This window comes from Bos indicus, chromosome 16, assembly GCF_029378745.1.
Source record: "Bos indicus isolate NIAB-ARS_2022 breed Sahiwal x Tharparkar chromosome 16, NIAB-ARS_B.indTharparkar_mat_pri_1.0, whole genome shotgun sequence".
NCBI classification, from domain to species: domain Eukaryota; kingdom Metazoa; phylum Chordata; class Mammalia; order Artiodactyla; family Bovidae; genus Bos; species Bos indicus.
The window spans coordinates 44,000,104-44,016,454 of NC_091775.1; the positions used below are offsets into that span (position 1 = coordinate 44,000,104).

At 48.1% G+C, this 16,351-nt stretch overlaps 1 protein-coding gene across 1 annotated transcript; it reads right to left on the reverse strand.

The window, feature by feature from the left end:
• Nucleotides 1-1,122: 1,122 nt before the first annotated feature.
• On the reverse strand, nt 1,123-16,034 carry PGD (phosphogluconate dehydrogenase). Its single transcript, XM_019976730.2, has 13 exons — nt 15,822-16,034; nt 15,155-15,230; nt 14,298-14,477; nt 12,707-12,772; nt 11,738-11,856; nt 9,675-9,744; nt 7,400-7,534; nt 5,403-5,592; nt 2,871-3,001; nt 2,481-2,614; nt 2,014-2,113; nt 1,747-1,869; nt 1,123-1,652 (listed from the first exon to the last, which is right to left on the reverse strand). The coding sequence occupies exons 1-13, from the start codon at nt 16,004-16,006 to the stop codon at nt 1,533-1,535; spliced, it is 1,629 nt and encodes a 542-aa protein (XP_019832289.2). The 5' UTR covers nt 16,007-16,034; the 3' UTR covers nt 1,123-1,532.
• Nucleotides 16,035-16,351: the final 317 nt, after the last annotated feature.

Here is a 16,351-nt window from a genome sequence, read left to right on the forward strand (position 1 = left end):
TATAGTAAAAAAAAAAAAAAAAAAAAGACACCCAGGCAAAGGACTCATATTAACAATAAAAATATCTCCCGTTTATCTTGCCCTTCTTGTGCCATAATGGGAACCTGGGAGCTTGTTAGAAATGCAGAATATGTACACAGGTATACCTGTGGCTGATTCATGTTCATGTGATGGCAAAAACTATCACAATATCGTGAAGTAATTATTCTCTAAAAATAATTTTTAAAAAGAAATGCAGAATATGGGTTCCCCGCCCCAGACCTACTGACTCAGAGCCTACTTCCTCCCACCCCCAACCGCTGCCAAGCTCCACCCCCTGGCAGGGTGGTGGCTGTTAGTGATGTATTCAGTGAAGATCTGCTTAAACACCTGAGCACACAGAGGAGCCCTGCCAAGAACTGTTTCAGGGCTGGTTTGTAAAGTGAATTCACCAGTAAGTGCTAGAAGTAACATTTGGTTTCTTCAGAAATACCACTGCCTCCAAGGACAGGCACACCCTCAAGTGGTAATTATTACCATTACCAATAATTACCAATAAGAATAATTACCATTTATGTAGATGCTTATGTGTCAAGTGTTGTTCAGTTTTTACCAGGTGTATCTTCAAAGTAGCCTTAAGGAGGCCAGAATTCTCCAGGCCAGAATACTGGAGGGGGTAGCCGTTCCCTTCTCCAGGGGATCGTCCCAACCCAGGGATCGAACCCAGGTCTCCCAAACTGCAGGTGGATTCTTTACCAGCTGGGCCACAAGGGAAGCGTCTTAGGGAGGCTGGTATGATTATTATCCCCATTTTACAAATGAAAAAGTGAGGCCAGAGATCTTAAATAATTTATTTGTCTTAAGTCATACAGCTAGTAGGTCATAAGCTAGTTCACTCACTTCTTGACTATTTCCTCACCCTTCCCTCCAGAGTTAATCATTACCTAACTTTGGTGTTTCTGGTATTGGTTTTTTGTTTATTTTTTTTAAGAAAATAAAGAAGAAAATATTTAACAAGACTAAATAAAGGAAATAAACTAATTCAAATGTAATGAAATCGGGTGCACATCTTTCTGCCAGTGAGGCTGTAGCTCAGTGTGGATGAGGTAAGACTACTTAAAGAATCTGGAGAAAAAGCATAAATATGATTTTTTGTTTTTCTTTTATTAAGTAAAAGGAAAGGGAGTTCAGGTGTGTGATACAAAGGTTCCAGTTTGATCAAATTCTACAAAACCGTTCCCCACCTTGATGAGAGCCGCTGCCTCCCTCAGCCACAGGACACGCGGGGAACGCTGCCTCGGGGAGCTGGCTCACACTGTCTCGCACACACTCCACTCCTGCTCCGTCCCAAGAGGTGAGGGCAGAGGGCGTGCTGGTTCTCTCCGAACTACTTGACACATAGAGATTCGGGCCAACTCTTCAGAGGAGTCTCTTACGACACATGATATTTTAAAAGATCTGAGCAGAAAGTAGGGCAGAGGGCCATGTAAGCAGTGCTGTGTGGCAAATGGAATGTCCCGGTCTGCGGAGCTGTGGCTTGGAAAAGAAGCCCATCAGGCGTTGTACGACGACGAGGACACACTGCCCCCGTGGCCCGTCCAGTTGGTGTGGATGAACTGGCCCGGCTTGGCCAAGAGTTCGTAGGTATGCGCCCCAAAGTAGTCGCGCTGAGCCTGGGGAATAAGGGACAGGCTGGTTAGGACAGAGGCAGGCACGGGACTCCGGGCACCACCCAGGTGGATGTTCACCACCCACCCTAAAGCTTACCTGGATGAGGTTGGCTGGCAGCATCTCGTGTCTGTACCCATCGTAGAAAGAGAGAGCAGTGGTGAAGCAGGGCATGGGAATGCCTGCCTGGACACCAGTACTGATGGCCCGCCGCCAGGAGTCCTGAGCCAGAAAAGCAAAGCCAGAGACTAGTGACTAGCTCTCAGAAAAGACAACAGACTTTCAGGTGTGCGTGCAAGAGCAGATGCCCCTCAGAGCAAAACCCAGAGACGGAATTCCCGTACCACCCAGCTCTGGGCTACACACCTGGCAGTTTTCCACAGCTGACTTAAAGAAATCATCCAGCAATAGATTCTGAAGTCCTGGGTTTCGATCAAACGCATCTTTTATCTTTCCCAGGAATACACTGAAATAACCATGAGAGAGAAAGTCGATGAATCTCAGGTAGCAGGCTGATAGCCTGGTAGAAAGGAGGGGAAGTAACAGAAACCCCAGCGAGCTACCAAGGCACCTGTCCTCCCGACCCCACCCCCAAAGCTTGCTGTACGGACCAGGAACACCGAAGCCCAGGTCACGAGAGGCCTGGGAAGAGGGCACGACTGTGCGCACGGAAGCACTTTAGACGGGGCAGTGTGAACACTCAAGTAACTGACACACAGGAAGGTGAGGTGACACTTAAAGCTGCCTGGTGGCCAGCGAGAGGACTCCGTGCGCAGCTCCAGGAAAGCCCTCCTGAGAGCGCCTGAGCCCCTGGTTCCCCCACCAGCACTCACCTCCTGATGATGCAGCCCCCCCTCCACATCAGGGCGATGCCGCCATAGTTGAGGGTCCAGCCAAATTCAGTGGCTGCCTGTCTTAGCAGCATGAAGCCCTGAGCGTAAGAGATGATCTTGGAAGCATAGAGGGCCTGAAGATGGACACCAAGACTCATCAGAACTGCAGTCAGCACACGGATGCCCTATCTTCCCTGCCGCTCCCCATTCCCCCCAGCAGCACAGATCCTACTTCCTCATCCCCACCCCCAGCAGTGCAAGGTCTACGGTTTAGGACAGGCTGCAGATCCGATCAAAGGGCACGGCTGGACTGTGCCCCCTCCATGTGGCCTCAGGATGCTCTCCGGAAGCAGCCCCCTCCCCCACCCACTCCTGACAGGGCCCGCACACCTTTCGAATGTCCTCCAGGAATGATTTCTTATCTCCTTCAAACGGGACATTCTGAGGCCCCTTCAGCTTTTTGCTGGCTTGGATCCTCTCATCCTTCAGAGATGATAAGCATCTCGCGAAGACGGCTTCTCCTGTGTGGGGGGAGGGGGTAGATAATGTGTCACCAATGTGCACACACAGAACCCGAGGAGGAGCGCTCGAGCCGGAGTGGGTGAGGGGAGCAGGAGGGGAGCACGACTTCAGTTTTACAAAGAGCTGAAAGTCTCAACCTTAGGCCACCAGAGTTAAAACAAACTTTCATAAGAAGCTCGAAACAGTTAATCTGAAAATTAAAAGTCCAAGTCAGTCTTCCACATAAACGCGGGTATTCAACCACAAAGACCACCATGAAATTCAAAGGGGGTGCTTTAAGGGGAAAAATGAAGCAGCAAAATCACTATTATTAAGAATGAACTCGGTGTTGGTCCAACAGTAAAATTTCTGTTTCAGCTGGGAGGACTTTAATTTTTAAATGCTCACCAACAACTCAATTTGTTTTCTTTTAAGCACTAATACCCACAACTTTGAAACAACCAGTACATTCAGAAGTAACACAGACTTCACCCTTCATAAAATTACATTTTCTAATTCTTACAGTTTAATTTTCAGTATATCCATGATCATCGTTGCAGTTTAACAGTTTTATTTCATTTGAGTAAAAAAATTTCAATATAGTACTTTATCTTTTTGGTGAGGCAGGTAGCATAGAGGATCTTTGTTCCCTGACTGGGGATCGAACCCACGGTGCCTGCAGTGGAACTGCAGAGTATTAACCACTGGACCTCCAGGGAAGTCCCTCAGTATAGTATTTGAATATTAAGACCATTTGGTATCTTAAAAATCATCACTTATAAATAGTCACCCAATTGACAATTTGCAAAATTAGAATAATTGACCATTTTTCCCAACAGACAAAATGAAGTAAAACCTTTAGGAACTAACAGGGGACTCAGTCTTGAGGAAAGGATTCTGGCCACAGCCTTGAGAGTGGGTGTCTCCCTGGCCCTGTCCGCCTCTCTGGGCTCCTGCACACACACGATGACTTAGCAGTCCTGGGTAAAGGCTTCGAAAGACAAAGGCACAAGAAGGCAAGCGCGGTGTAACCGCAGGGTTGCTTAAAGATTAGACAGAAGACTCGCTTCCCCATTAGTTCAGCAAGCAAGAATGGCACCTGGCCAGGAGGAAGCCTGCCTGCCGTCCACTAGGAAGGGACAAAGTCTCTGAAACATCTGAGTAGGACTCTCTTGAGGGCTCTAATACTCATATATTTGAGTCAATGTTACACGAACTGCTCCCAGTTACTGGTCCTGTGGCCCGCCCCCGGATGGTATTCAGATTAGCTAAACAGCAGTCCACTTCCTTCTCTGTAGAGCTGGACTAACTGCTTCCCTCCTCACCAGGCCTGCAACCACCCTGTTCAATGTGAACAGTGAAGCGTAATTAACCACGAAACCAAAGTGGGAGATTAGGAGGGAAGGGCAACCCGTGTCTGGAAGAGCCAACAGTGCTGGGGAACCACTCTGCCAGGAGCAATGAACAGCCTGTCAGTAAACAGGCCAGAGCCTGCCCTCATTCTTCTTTTCAGTCTTGCCAGGTGTATCTATTTTATTCTTTTTTTATCTGTTTTTTTGTCACATAGAAAGGCATGAGGGATCTTAGTTCCCCAACCAGGGATTGAACCTGTGCCCCCTGCAGTGGAAGTCCCTATTTTATTCTTAAAGAACCATCATGCTGTTCTGTTAATCCTCTTAGTATTTTTATCTCTGCTGATTATTTCCATCTCTCTACATCTTTTTGAGTTTGATGTTTAGCTCATTAAGATAAAAAAACAAGGGTGAGAAGGATATAAGACAACTTCAGGACAGCAGTACTCTTCTAAGAACTTAGGAAAGAAATATTAAAGGACTAGAAACACATAAGTAATATTTTACTAGATAACTGAGAAAAAAACTTAGCAAAATAGTGTTGAGTACCTAAGCTTTTATTATTGTGTGAACTGTCGTATGAAAAATTCCATTACAGTTACCTTTCCTATTAAAAAGACCTTAAGTCACTGACTATAATTAAATCACTAATGTTAAAATGATCCAGGGAATTCCCCGGCAGTCCAGTGATTAGGACTCAGTGCTTTCACTGCAGGGCCCCAGCTTCTGTCCCTGGTCAGGGAACTAAGATCCACAAGCTGAGCAGTGTAGCCAAAAAAAAAAACTCCTCAAAGTCAAACTGCACAAGACAGATAGTGATTCTGGAATTCATCTTAAAGCTCACATGACTGGCAGAAGGATTACAAAGAAGAGATTCAAAGGCAGCTTCAGCCTCTCTCACACTGTAACCTTATGCAAATGCAGAAAGAGCAGACCGCACTTGGAAAGCCAACTAGTGTTGAACAGGCGCTCTGGAAGGCCTGCTCTCAGGGGCAGGGCTACACTAACACTCCAGAAGGATGCCAGGATCAAAACCGAGACAGGGGTTCAGTCAAAAGCTGAGCGTTACCGATGAGGGTGACGGGCACGCCGTACTCCAGGGCGGAGATGGCGGTCCACTTCCCGGTGCCCTTCTGCCCCGCGCTGTCCCGGATCTTTGGCAGCAGGTGTTTGCCATCAGCATCTTGGAACTTAAGAATATTGGCTGTGATTTCAATCAGGAATGAGTCCAGCTCTGTCTTATTCCATTCCTCAAAGGCCTGTGTGCAAGGCATGAAAGAAAGCAATGTGAGAGAAACCAGGGTTATGCAGGAGACACTCCCCTAATGGACTCATCCTTCTCCCCTGTCAATACTGACGGCTGCTCACAACCTGCTCAACACCTGAAGCTAACTGGCTCCTCTCCAGGACACCCCAACACTTCTCCCACCAGCTAAGTTTTATGCTAAGAGTCAGCTGCATCTGATTGCAGCCTGTTGATGCTGGTCTTCTGATCACCAGACTGTGCTTCCCTGAGCCGGGTGTACCCTCACCTCGCATGGGTCTCCCTACAGTCACCTTTCTCCAGCAGTCAATCTGGAGAGCAGCCTCTTACATCCCTTTACTTTTCTTTACAATAATGATCATGAACTAGCTTTTTATAATCAGTCATTATTGTCTGTCCTCTCAAGATCCATGAGGGCAGGACTTTGTTTTTTCCACTAATACATCCCCAACATAGAAGAGTGCCTGGCATATAATCCAGGGACTCATATTATGTAAACCAATTAAATATGAACACACACAAAAAAGTAATGTTTCTATGAAAACTAAGTCATTGTTTTTGAAAGAACAATAAAGAAAAGTCAGTAAAACAAGGTAAATGAGGATGACACATTTAAAAATTAGGAGGAAAAGTAAAAATAAAAATAAAAAAAATAAAATAAAAATTAGGAGGAAAAGTAGAGAATCTGGAAGGACTCTGCACTGTGTACCTTGCAAGTAAGCATCTGTCAATCATGTTCCACTGGAAATAACTGGAAGGACGAGCTCCAGATGAGAAGGCTGACAGATGCCGATCAGCACGGCCACACTTAAAAGGACCGCTCATACAATGACGGGTGGGTGAACTTTTGAACATACCTTCCTGTATTTTCTTTTTGGGGGACTGCACTGAAAGGCGTGTAGGGTCTTAGTTCTCCAACCAGGGATGGAACCCATGGCCTGTGAAGTGGAAGCTCAGAATAGGGGACTTCATTGGCAGGCCAGCAGTTAAGACTTCCACTGGTCAGGGAACTAAGATCCCACCTGTTATATGGCCAAAAAATAAATGTTTGCCTATTTAATGATGCTGAAGTATCTAAAGAGTACTAACATCTGCAGTTTACTTTGAAGTATATATTTCAAATGTATATAAAATAAATATATTTATTTATATAACATAAAACTAATAGAGGGATGGACAGATAATAAAGCAAGTACTTAATACAGTAAAATGTCAATGGTACAGTCTAGGTTGTGTGTGTAAGTGATCACTCAAGTTCTTTCAGTTGTGTTGTATGTTTGAACACTTTCATAATAAAATGTTGGCGGAAATGCTTGTTTCCATCTCTAACTTTTTGATTAACTGTCAGCCAGTCCCACCTTGATCAGAAAAATGGGCTTCTGTTGCTCCTCCCATGAGGGACCCTGCAGTTGAGTGACACTGGCCTAAAACACTGTCCCTGGCTGAGTGTCCGCCTGTCACATCTTGTGATCCTGTTACTGAGAGCAGCCCTGGGATGAGGCTGAGTCCAGCCAGGCCACCAGGATGACCAAGGGAAAAAGAGTGAGCAAGACTTACTGCCACCCACCTTGGGGCTTCCCAGGTGGCGCTGGTGGTAAAAAAACCCACCTGCCAATGCAGGAGACGTGGATTAGACCCCTGGGTCGGGAAGATCCCCTGGAGAAGCCAGTGGCAACCCACTCAAGTATTCTTGCCTGGAGAATCCCCATGGACAGGAGCCTGGTGGGCTTCAGTCCATGGGGTCGCAGAGTCAGACACGACCGAGCACGCAGCACTCCTGCCCCGCCCCTGCCCAGGCTCACCTTGGCCATCTCCGCGTGCCCCATGCACAGGACGTCCCTCATCAGGTGGTAGGCCTCACAGATGAGCTGCATGTCCCCGTACTCTATGCCGTTGTGCACCATCTTCACAAAGTGTCCCGCACCCTCGTCCCCCACCTGTGAGAACCACAAGCCAGGAGGCCTTCAGGGGGCCACAAAGCACACCGGAGGAGCCCATGTCCCATCCTTTGGCCAGGCTCCCTCCCCAGACAAAAAAAATGAAGAAGTATCTATAGTATTTTCAACCACAAGGGGAAAAGAAGCTGGCCAATTAAACCACTTGTACTTTAAACAATACAGAAATGTTCTGTAGTTGTAATGGCCACTGAGGGGTAAGGAGACCTCAGATACAAGGTCTGGCCCTCAACCATGTAAGCCCAGAAATGTGTTCTCGCCAGGGTGCCAGAGTGGACAAGGTACTGATGTATAATAAAGCCAGCAAGGTTATAAAACCACAATACCAGTCTGTGAATTTATGATGAGAAATTTAACTTTGTGTGGTGACCAGTGTTAGTCCAAGTGACACCCTCCTCTGTCCCTGTGGATAAGCCACAGGGGAAGTCAGAGTACCTGAAAACTGGCTGGAGGGCAGCGAGTCTGGACAGGGAGGGTGAAGGGGCATCAGACTGCACGTCAGGTGCTGCCATCTCCAGGACGGGACGTGCCTGCCCGTGGATGGTGCTGGTGGCCCAAGCAGTGTCCCCGCAGCTGCATAGCCGGGAGGAATGCTGTCCCAGGTCACCCTTACACAGAGGCTTCCGCCCACCTTTCCACTGCTGACCTACCCCCTCCTGGTTTTGACACTTTCTTCGGCCGTGAAATTATATGGCTAATAACACCTTGCTTCACCCCTTCCTTCCTGTAACTTCAGTACTGAACTAAGGGGGGCCCGCTTTTAGTGTCTAGACCAGTTTTTTCAATAACCTAAGGGGAAGGCTTGGGGCTATGGAAAATCAATGAGAGTTGATCAAGATACACAGGCAAGTACTGTTATTTTCTCCATGGTTACGTCCTAAATGTATCTAAAAAAAAGTTACTGCCACTGTGCCTTCATTTTTACTATAGCAATTTATTCAAGGAACAAACTCCCTTCCCAGTCCTCCATACTTGTGAGGAACTTACTCAGTCCTCTGAGTCACAGCACCAGCCCCTCTTGACACAAGGGTTTCTGACTGACCTCAGTGACCACGGGTTAAAGTGTGAGGGCAGCTTGGTCACCAGGCCCTGTCAGGCCCAGGCATGGGGAGGGCCCCTCCTTCCCTGTGTCCTTGAGTCCTTGTTTCATCCCTGCCTTTTATCTCATGTAAAACAAAACATCAATAAAAATGGCACGTAGAATAAAATTCCAGGGGATTAGGAGCTAAAGCAATCTTGGAGGTCACCCAGCCCAACCCCCATATTTGACAAATGAGAACACTGAAGCCCATGGAAGACAGTGACTGAAGCCCAGGGGACAGTGACTGAAGACCATGGAAGACAGAGACTGAAGACCATGGAAGACAGTGACTGAAGCCCAGGGGACACAGTGACTGAAGCCCATGGAAGACAGTGACTGAAGCCCAGGGGACACAGTGACCATCTAATGTCACAGTTCTAGTTAGTGGGGAGCCAGCATGACAACTCAGGTGTCCCCAGCCCAGTGCTCTGTTCATTGATGGGATGGACTGAGGCTGTAACAAGAGACAATGTATTTTATTCATAACACAAAATATAGGAAGGGGAAGTATTAGCCTTGGCCTCTGTCACATTCAGTGAGGGCAAAAAGCTGCAGCTTTTCTGTGCTAATCTAGCACAGAGTACCAATCCCAGGAGCAAACTCCACATTTGATTCTGACATTCTTTTTTTTCCAGCTGTGCAGCTTGTGGGATCTTAGTTCCCTAACCAGGGACTGAACCCAGGCCATGGCAATGAGATTGTGAAGTCCTAACCACTGGACCACCAGGAAACTCCCTTGGCATTCTTTCTTTAGCCATGAAGTAATATGACTAAAAAATCTTAGTTCACCTTTTCTTTCCTGATACTTTTTTAAGGAATCCATATTTTAGATGAATTGAGAAGGGCTGCTTTTAATATCAACCTCCAGTTATGAATATTAAGATACAAGGAATGTACAAGAGACACGTTTTAGACACCAGCTATGCTAGTGTCTTAAGAGACTGAGGCACTCATGTGACAAAGCAAACCACCGGGCCTGCAGCGATCCTCTGCACCCTGTGCCCGCGGTGCCAACCGGCTCGAGCGGGGCCCAGAACCTACCCAGTCACAGCAGGGTTCTCCTGTCCCCACTTTGGCGGCGATGCCTTGGAAGATGGCCTTGATGTGGGGCCTGTGGGAGGGAAGCGCGTGGTTCAGCTGCCAAGAACAGAAGGGCTGAGGGCTCCTTAAGTTCTCAAGGACGGCCCCTCCCACCCAATTTTTCCTTTCTAATGGAAGGTGGGAGTGCCCTCGAAAAAGTCATGAATAAACTAAGTCCTCAAGGTAAGCCAGTCAGAGGCTGCGGACTATCTGATTTGAGATAGGAGACAAAAAGCCTGGGCAGAAGGGTCAGCAAGGCCCCAGGAGAAACTTCTGTGCATCTCAGAAAACACAGCGATCCCCACCGTTCCCACAGAGCCTTCTACTGTCTGGAATGATGTTATCACTGATGGCAGGATCCTGGACAGACAGAACCGGAAGCACTTCCAAGAGCTGTATTCCTTACCGTTCGGAGAAAAAGCAGCTGCTCTGCATTCCTTGCATGCCTCCTGTACCTCCTGACACCTTTTCCTTCTGTTCTCACTGCTAACCAATACAGGCTACTTCACAAAAGGGATTCGGTGAAGACATGAAACCTGATGGGGCTGCACAGGATGAGGGGCTGAGGCAGCTCTACTTTAACCCTTTAGAGCTTCCCTGAACTTGACTCACTTTTTCATGTAAAAGTACCATTTCTGCTCCTGACGGGCCAGTCAGGAAAATGTATCCACGGGAACTGGAGCACTCATGAATGTATGTATAGCACTTTCGTGTGTACCGTCTGCAGTTCTAACAGCCTTCACTGGGCAGTACCCAAGGTAACTCTTTTTAAGCTTATGAGAAGCAGGAAGGCCTCTGCCTCTAGATTTTAACACATTCAAGAGAATCATTAGGGAAAGACTGAAGGCAGGAGGAGAAGGGGGTGACAGAGGATGAGATGGTTAGATGGCATCACTGACTCGATGGACGTGAGTGAACAAGCTCTGGGAGTTGGTGATGGACAAGGAAGCCTGGTGTGCTGCAGTCCACGGGGTCCCAAAGAGTGGGACATGACTGAGCGAATGAATTAACTAACTAATCATTAGGGGAGTAATTAAAAGAATAATCTTCCCCAATAAACCCCTCATCTCTGGGGACTGGATTTGATCACTCCTTTTTTAATAAATTCTTCTTTTTTTTAAACTTTTTTTGTCTAAGCCTCAAAGCATGTGGGATCCTAGCTCCCCAATCAGGGACTAAACCCATGCACCCTACAATAGAAGCTCAGAGTCTTAACCGTAAGACTGCCAGGGAAGTCCCTGATCACGCCTTACTTTATTGCCTAATGTAAGTCTACAATATTTGGAAACCAAACTCATTCAAAAAAGTACATTGCCTGTCCATGTCTCCCTCACAGGGATCCTTCCTTTTCTATTTCTTTCTCTTCTGCTCTATCTATTGTCCTCTATCTGGCTTTCTCTTTTCCTGCAGCCTCAGCAGTGGTGTTTCCCTCAGTCTAAGTTACATACAACTAATTACTTGCATCTTTTCATTTTAATCCTCTACCCGGCTTATCACCCCAACCCGTGTGTCTCATACAGCCCACCTGTTACATCATCACCAGAGCACCTCCCTTCCGGCCGACTACCCGTCCTCTTACACACAGCACGGTGGGCAATGTAAAATTTGTTTCTTCCTCAGTTAAGTAAAAATTCTCTACCTGGTTTCCAGGGAACGGAAGAGGCCTCATCTGACTGCCATTATTCACAGTGATTAACTATACATATCTGAGCTGAAGAGGCACACCTTACTCCTAAGTCCAGACAGTGCATTATCTGAGCTGCCTTCTTAAAGCCTCTGAACCCTTGAAGCCTACTTAGAACTTCCATTATCGGTACTGGAGGAAATAACAGAGAGAAAAAGGAAAAGAGAAACAGGTACACACATTACATCAAAGCAACAAAACATAAAAGACTATGTCCAGCATCTCCCATCGCCATCACTCAGACTGCACAGAGGACAGTGGGTGGCAGGGCTGGCCTCCACCCACCGATCTCTAGGTCCAGGCTCCCTGTGCCCATGCAGGTGGTGCCTGCGGTACTCACCAGGCCTCCTTGTTCCCTCCCGGCATAAGCGACGGGCCATATCGGGCCCCGTCCTCTCCACCGCTAACTCCGCTCCCCACAAACAAGATGCCCTTCTCCTTGAGGTCTCGACACCGTCTCTACAGGAAAGAAAAAGAATTTCATCATGTTTCCTAAAATCAGTTTCTCCCACCATATGAGACAGGTATGGACATTCCACATTTGACTTCAGTGACCCAAGAATCCAAGAATAACCTGGCCATTCAAGATATTTAATTCCCTCAGCTTGGGAACTTAAAAAAAAAAAAATCCATGGACGTTTAAGATAGCTACCCAAAGGGAGGGCTTCCCTCGTAGCTCAGTTGGTAAAGAATCTGCCTGCAATGCAGGAGACCCAGGTTCGATTCCTGGGTCGGGAAGATCCCCGAAGAAGTAACTGGCAACCAACTCCAGTATTCTTGCCTAGAGAATCCCCATGGACAGAGGAGCCTGGTAGGCTACAGTCCATGGAGTTGCCAAGAGTCAGACACAACTTAGCAACTAAACCAAACCAACCCAAAGGGAAATAATAAAGCCAAACATACATTCTCACCTTACAGACCTTGTACAATAAGACTCAACGAAGAGGTGGTTTAATACAAGCATGACTTATGGCCACTCGGCACTTAGATTGTACCGGGACTTTCCCAGCACATGAACCCATTAGAGCAGTGGCCCTCACCCACACTGCCCAAAGATGTATCACGGATTGGTGAAGAGAAAGGGACATGAGCATAAACGCCCAGCTTGCTGAGTCTAAGCAGCAGTCATCCTTCTGAGTTCCATGTGTGACCAGTGAGAACCTCATCCATCAGGCACGTCTTGATGGCCAGTCCCCAAAGAATCAGCACCACAGAAGGATGTCCACTCTTCCGTCACATGCGCAGCACTGCTGCTTTTTTTCTAAAATGTTCCCAGAACCTGGAAGAATGTGGACTGAGAAACACTCACCATGGTATCCCTGTATTCAGAATTTCCTCCATCAATGATGATATCACCAATGTCTAGCAAAGGTACCTGTTAACCAGACACCAGCATTAAGGCAAAGAAATGAAAGACAAAAATGAATATACCTTGACCAGCTAAAACAAACAAGAATTTATCCCAAATAAACCTGAAAGCCTGAAAGTGTGTGTGTCTGTGTGTAAAAAGTTTAATCTTCAACAATCCTCTCTGAGGCTAGAGTTGAAAGTCAAAGTGTCAATCACTCAGTCATGTCTGACTCTTTTTCAAACCCTTGGACTGTAGCCCACCAGGCTCCTCCGTGCATCGAATTCTCCAGGCAAGAATACTGGAGCAGTTTGCCATTTCCTTTTCTGGGGGATCTTCCCAACCTAGAGAGAGAACCTGGGTCTTGCACACTGCTGGCAGATTCTTTGCCGTCTGGCCACTAGGCCAGGGAAACCCTATTTAAGCTTAGGGCTAGCAAGCAAACCCAGTCAGAACTCACCACAACTGAAATAATTCTTTTTAACTAAGATTTTTACAACAAACAAATCCTACTTGGAAAATTTTCTATGTCCAATGGGTACCACGTATCTAGGATTTATATTCCTAGATTGGATTAGTTTTAAAAGATCTATAAAATCTCCGCCTGGAACAGAAAGTGGGTCCAGTAAATATCTAATGGTTTGGTATATGAATAAATTATTTGATCACCACCATTTGAAGATGGCAGGAAAAGACCAGGCATTGAACAAGAATATCTTCCTATGGCTCACCAACTAAGCTGGCTTTATCATTCAATCTCCCCCTACAAGGGAGATTCATTATTCAACCTCCCCGCACAAGGCTCCAGTTTACATTACTTAATACTGTCCTGTGCTGAAGAGTGGACTTCCATGGTGGCTCAGATGGTAAAGAATCTACCTCCAATGCAGGAGACCCATGTTCGATCCCTAGGTCAGGAAGATTCCCTGGAGAAGGGAATTGCTACCCACTTCAGTATTCTTGCCTGGAGAATTCCATGGACAGAGGAGCCTGGTGGGTTACAGTCCAGGGGTTCCCTAAGAGTCAGACTCTCTCATACACACACAGTGAAGAGTACTCTGCAATTTTCCAGTTCATTCCGTCCAAACTAGTCCTGGGCAGCCTGACATCTTACTACACAAAAAATCTGGTGTGTCATTTATCACAACGTTCTTCTTTTCTAGGTCATTTTTCAACAGAGGCATAGTGGAGTCTTAACCACTGGACCTCTAGGGAAGTCCCAGAACTGGAAGCTTTTTTTGAACATCAAAGATAGACTTCACTGAGATTACTGATATTTCTATTCTGGTTGATAATGAATTCTTACTGACATGTCTCTTGGTGGCCTCAGAATTCTATATACAAAGAATTATCACCACCCAAGGATATACTGTTACTTAATTAGTGCCAATCAAGTTAACCACCACTGAGTCATTAAAGCAGCAGTTTTGTCAGGAGTGAGCAGACTGCATCTAGAAACTGAAAAGGGACAAAAGGTCTTAACCAAAAAGCAGTGAAACAGCTAAAGGAAGTCCTGTCAGATGAGTGGCAGCTGGGAGAGAGCTGGCCTCACCAGTTTCTCAATGAAATCATCAACGGCCTGACCGGCCTTCACAAGGAGGATGATCCGCCGTGGCTTCTTCAGCTTGGACGCCATTTCCTCCAAGGAGTGAGCACCAAGCACCTTGGTGCCCTTCGCCTCGTTGGCCAAGAAGTCATCAACTTTGGAGACTGTCCTATTAAAAGCACAGACCTAGAAGGACAAAGGGCCTGATTAGGAGACCTAGGACACAGAAGACCTTCAGACTGAGGATCAAGGAACAACGGGTTTCTATACAGCCCAAGGTTTTGGGAAGGGAGGACCCTGATTCTAACTTTTCTCCACCCAAGTGCTGATGGATCACCGTAAAGTTAATTATAGGATAAAAAAGCAAAGGACTGAATATAAGCAAAGGTCAACTGGCCATAACATATTGGGCCAGAGCCTGTCACTATTTGTTTAGGACTTAAATCTGGGAACTGGCTAGTTCCAGATGTTACCTTTTGTCACTGATAATTCTTGTATGTAAGCCAGTTTAGTACTCACACCCGAACTTTCCTCCAGATCCCATTAGGCAATAAAGTTGAGATCTACACTTTCGGAGGGATTTCTCCGCCTCAGAAGAGGGGCGGGTTTACTCAAGGCCACCTTGCAGAATGGGTGGGTCTGTTCAGCAGGACTCCTTCCTGAGAGGACTGTAAAGTGGGCCTCCCACCCCCACATGTAAAGCGGGGCTTCTCTGTCTTGCAAAAATGTTAAGCAGCAACAGAGCAAACAGAAAGAGAACCACATTCCAGGTTACAAGGGATCTTCCAAATCAGAACAGTCCCCAGCACTCAGGCTAAGGCACCGAGGACCCCTAAGGGAAGAGTGTGCCCCTCCCCACTTACCACAAAGCCATGGTCATTCATGTTCAAAATTAAGTTCTGGCCCATGACAGCCAGTCCAATCAGGGCAATGTCAGCTCTGAAAGAGGGGAAGAGGAACAAAGGAAACTTGTCAGTTGTACTTAATTCATCACAACTCATGAGTTTTCTAGCTTTTGATACAATTAACAACTCATCTTAACTTTCCTCTAGCCCACTCCTCCCTTTTGCACTTTAGACCCTGGGGTTGCAGCCTTCAGGCCACCCCCCATCAACCACTTCGCGGGTCTCCAAGTTCTCCTGGACCAACGACACATGCACAAGGAGGGGGTTCCCGGCACAGGCTCTTCTGTGCTACGGCCGAGCTGGTGATGACGCGTCCGAGGCCTTCCGTCTCTGCAGCCGGGCCGTCCAGGGGCCCGAGCTGCCCTCGGCCACGCCTGTCCCCTCCTCTCTCTCCTTTACTAGGAACGGGATCCGCCCGCGTCACCGCGAGGGGCAGAGGGGCTGGGTCCCAGGAAAGGCGAGGCCGCGGGGGTGGCATGGGGTCCGGGGCTTCTCTGGAGGTCCCGGGCTCCGGGCGCCACGAGGCCGGGCTCTGGAGACCCCCGGGGCGAGGCGGCGTCAGGGGCGGCTCCGGTGTCCGCGCCGGCCCCCGGAAAGTTCCCTGGCCACCCGCAGGGTCACTCACTGGGCCATGGCGGCGACGGCGGCGGCGGCAGAGCGGGCTGGAGCAAGCAGACCCGAAGTGCAGGGAGCGTACGGCGAGGATGATCCGGGCCGAGTCCTGATCCGGCTCGCCCCCGGAGGCTCTGGCCGCGGCTTTCCAGCGCTGGCCAATCGGAAGGGCGGGGCGGAGTCTTGATGACACGCCATTGGTCCGGCCTGGCGCCTGTTAGACCACCTGAGGAAAGTAGGCCCGCCCATTCCTAGGGCTGGTTCAGGAGAGCGCCGAGCACATCGATGACATCTCCTGCTCGCCCGCGGGGGCGTGGCGCGGGCGGTGGGCGCGGGTCCCGGGCGAAGGACACGTAGGGCCTGAGTTCTGCTCCGAGCCTCGGTCCGGAAGAGTGGTGGCTCACGTCGGGCCGCGCTTTCCAGTGAAGCGGGCACTTGGACGCCTGTTGTTCAAGTGTCCATCACTCCCTCCCTTCGCCGCGGGTACCCTGGGGATTATGCGTGGAATTGCTCCACCCTGGACAGGGCCCGAGGTGCATTCCT

What these genes read in the sequence shown, in the direction of transcription:
- PGD (XM_019976730.2), bottom strand. Translation starts at nt 16,006, where the DNA reads ATGGCGTGTCATCAAGACTCCGCCCCGCCCTTCCGATTGGCCAGCGCT. An exon ending in GGAGGGAACAAGGAGGCCTG is followed by an intron (nt 9,745 to 11,737) that starts GTGAGTACCGCA and finishes TCCCTCCCACAG; the next exon opens with GCCCCACATCAAGGCCATCT. An exon ending in TGCCAGCCAACCTCATCCAG is followed by an intron (nt 1,653 to 1,746) that starts GTAAGCTTTAGG and finishes CTTATTCCCCAG; the next exon opens with GCTCAGCGCGACTACTTTGG.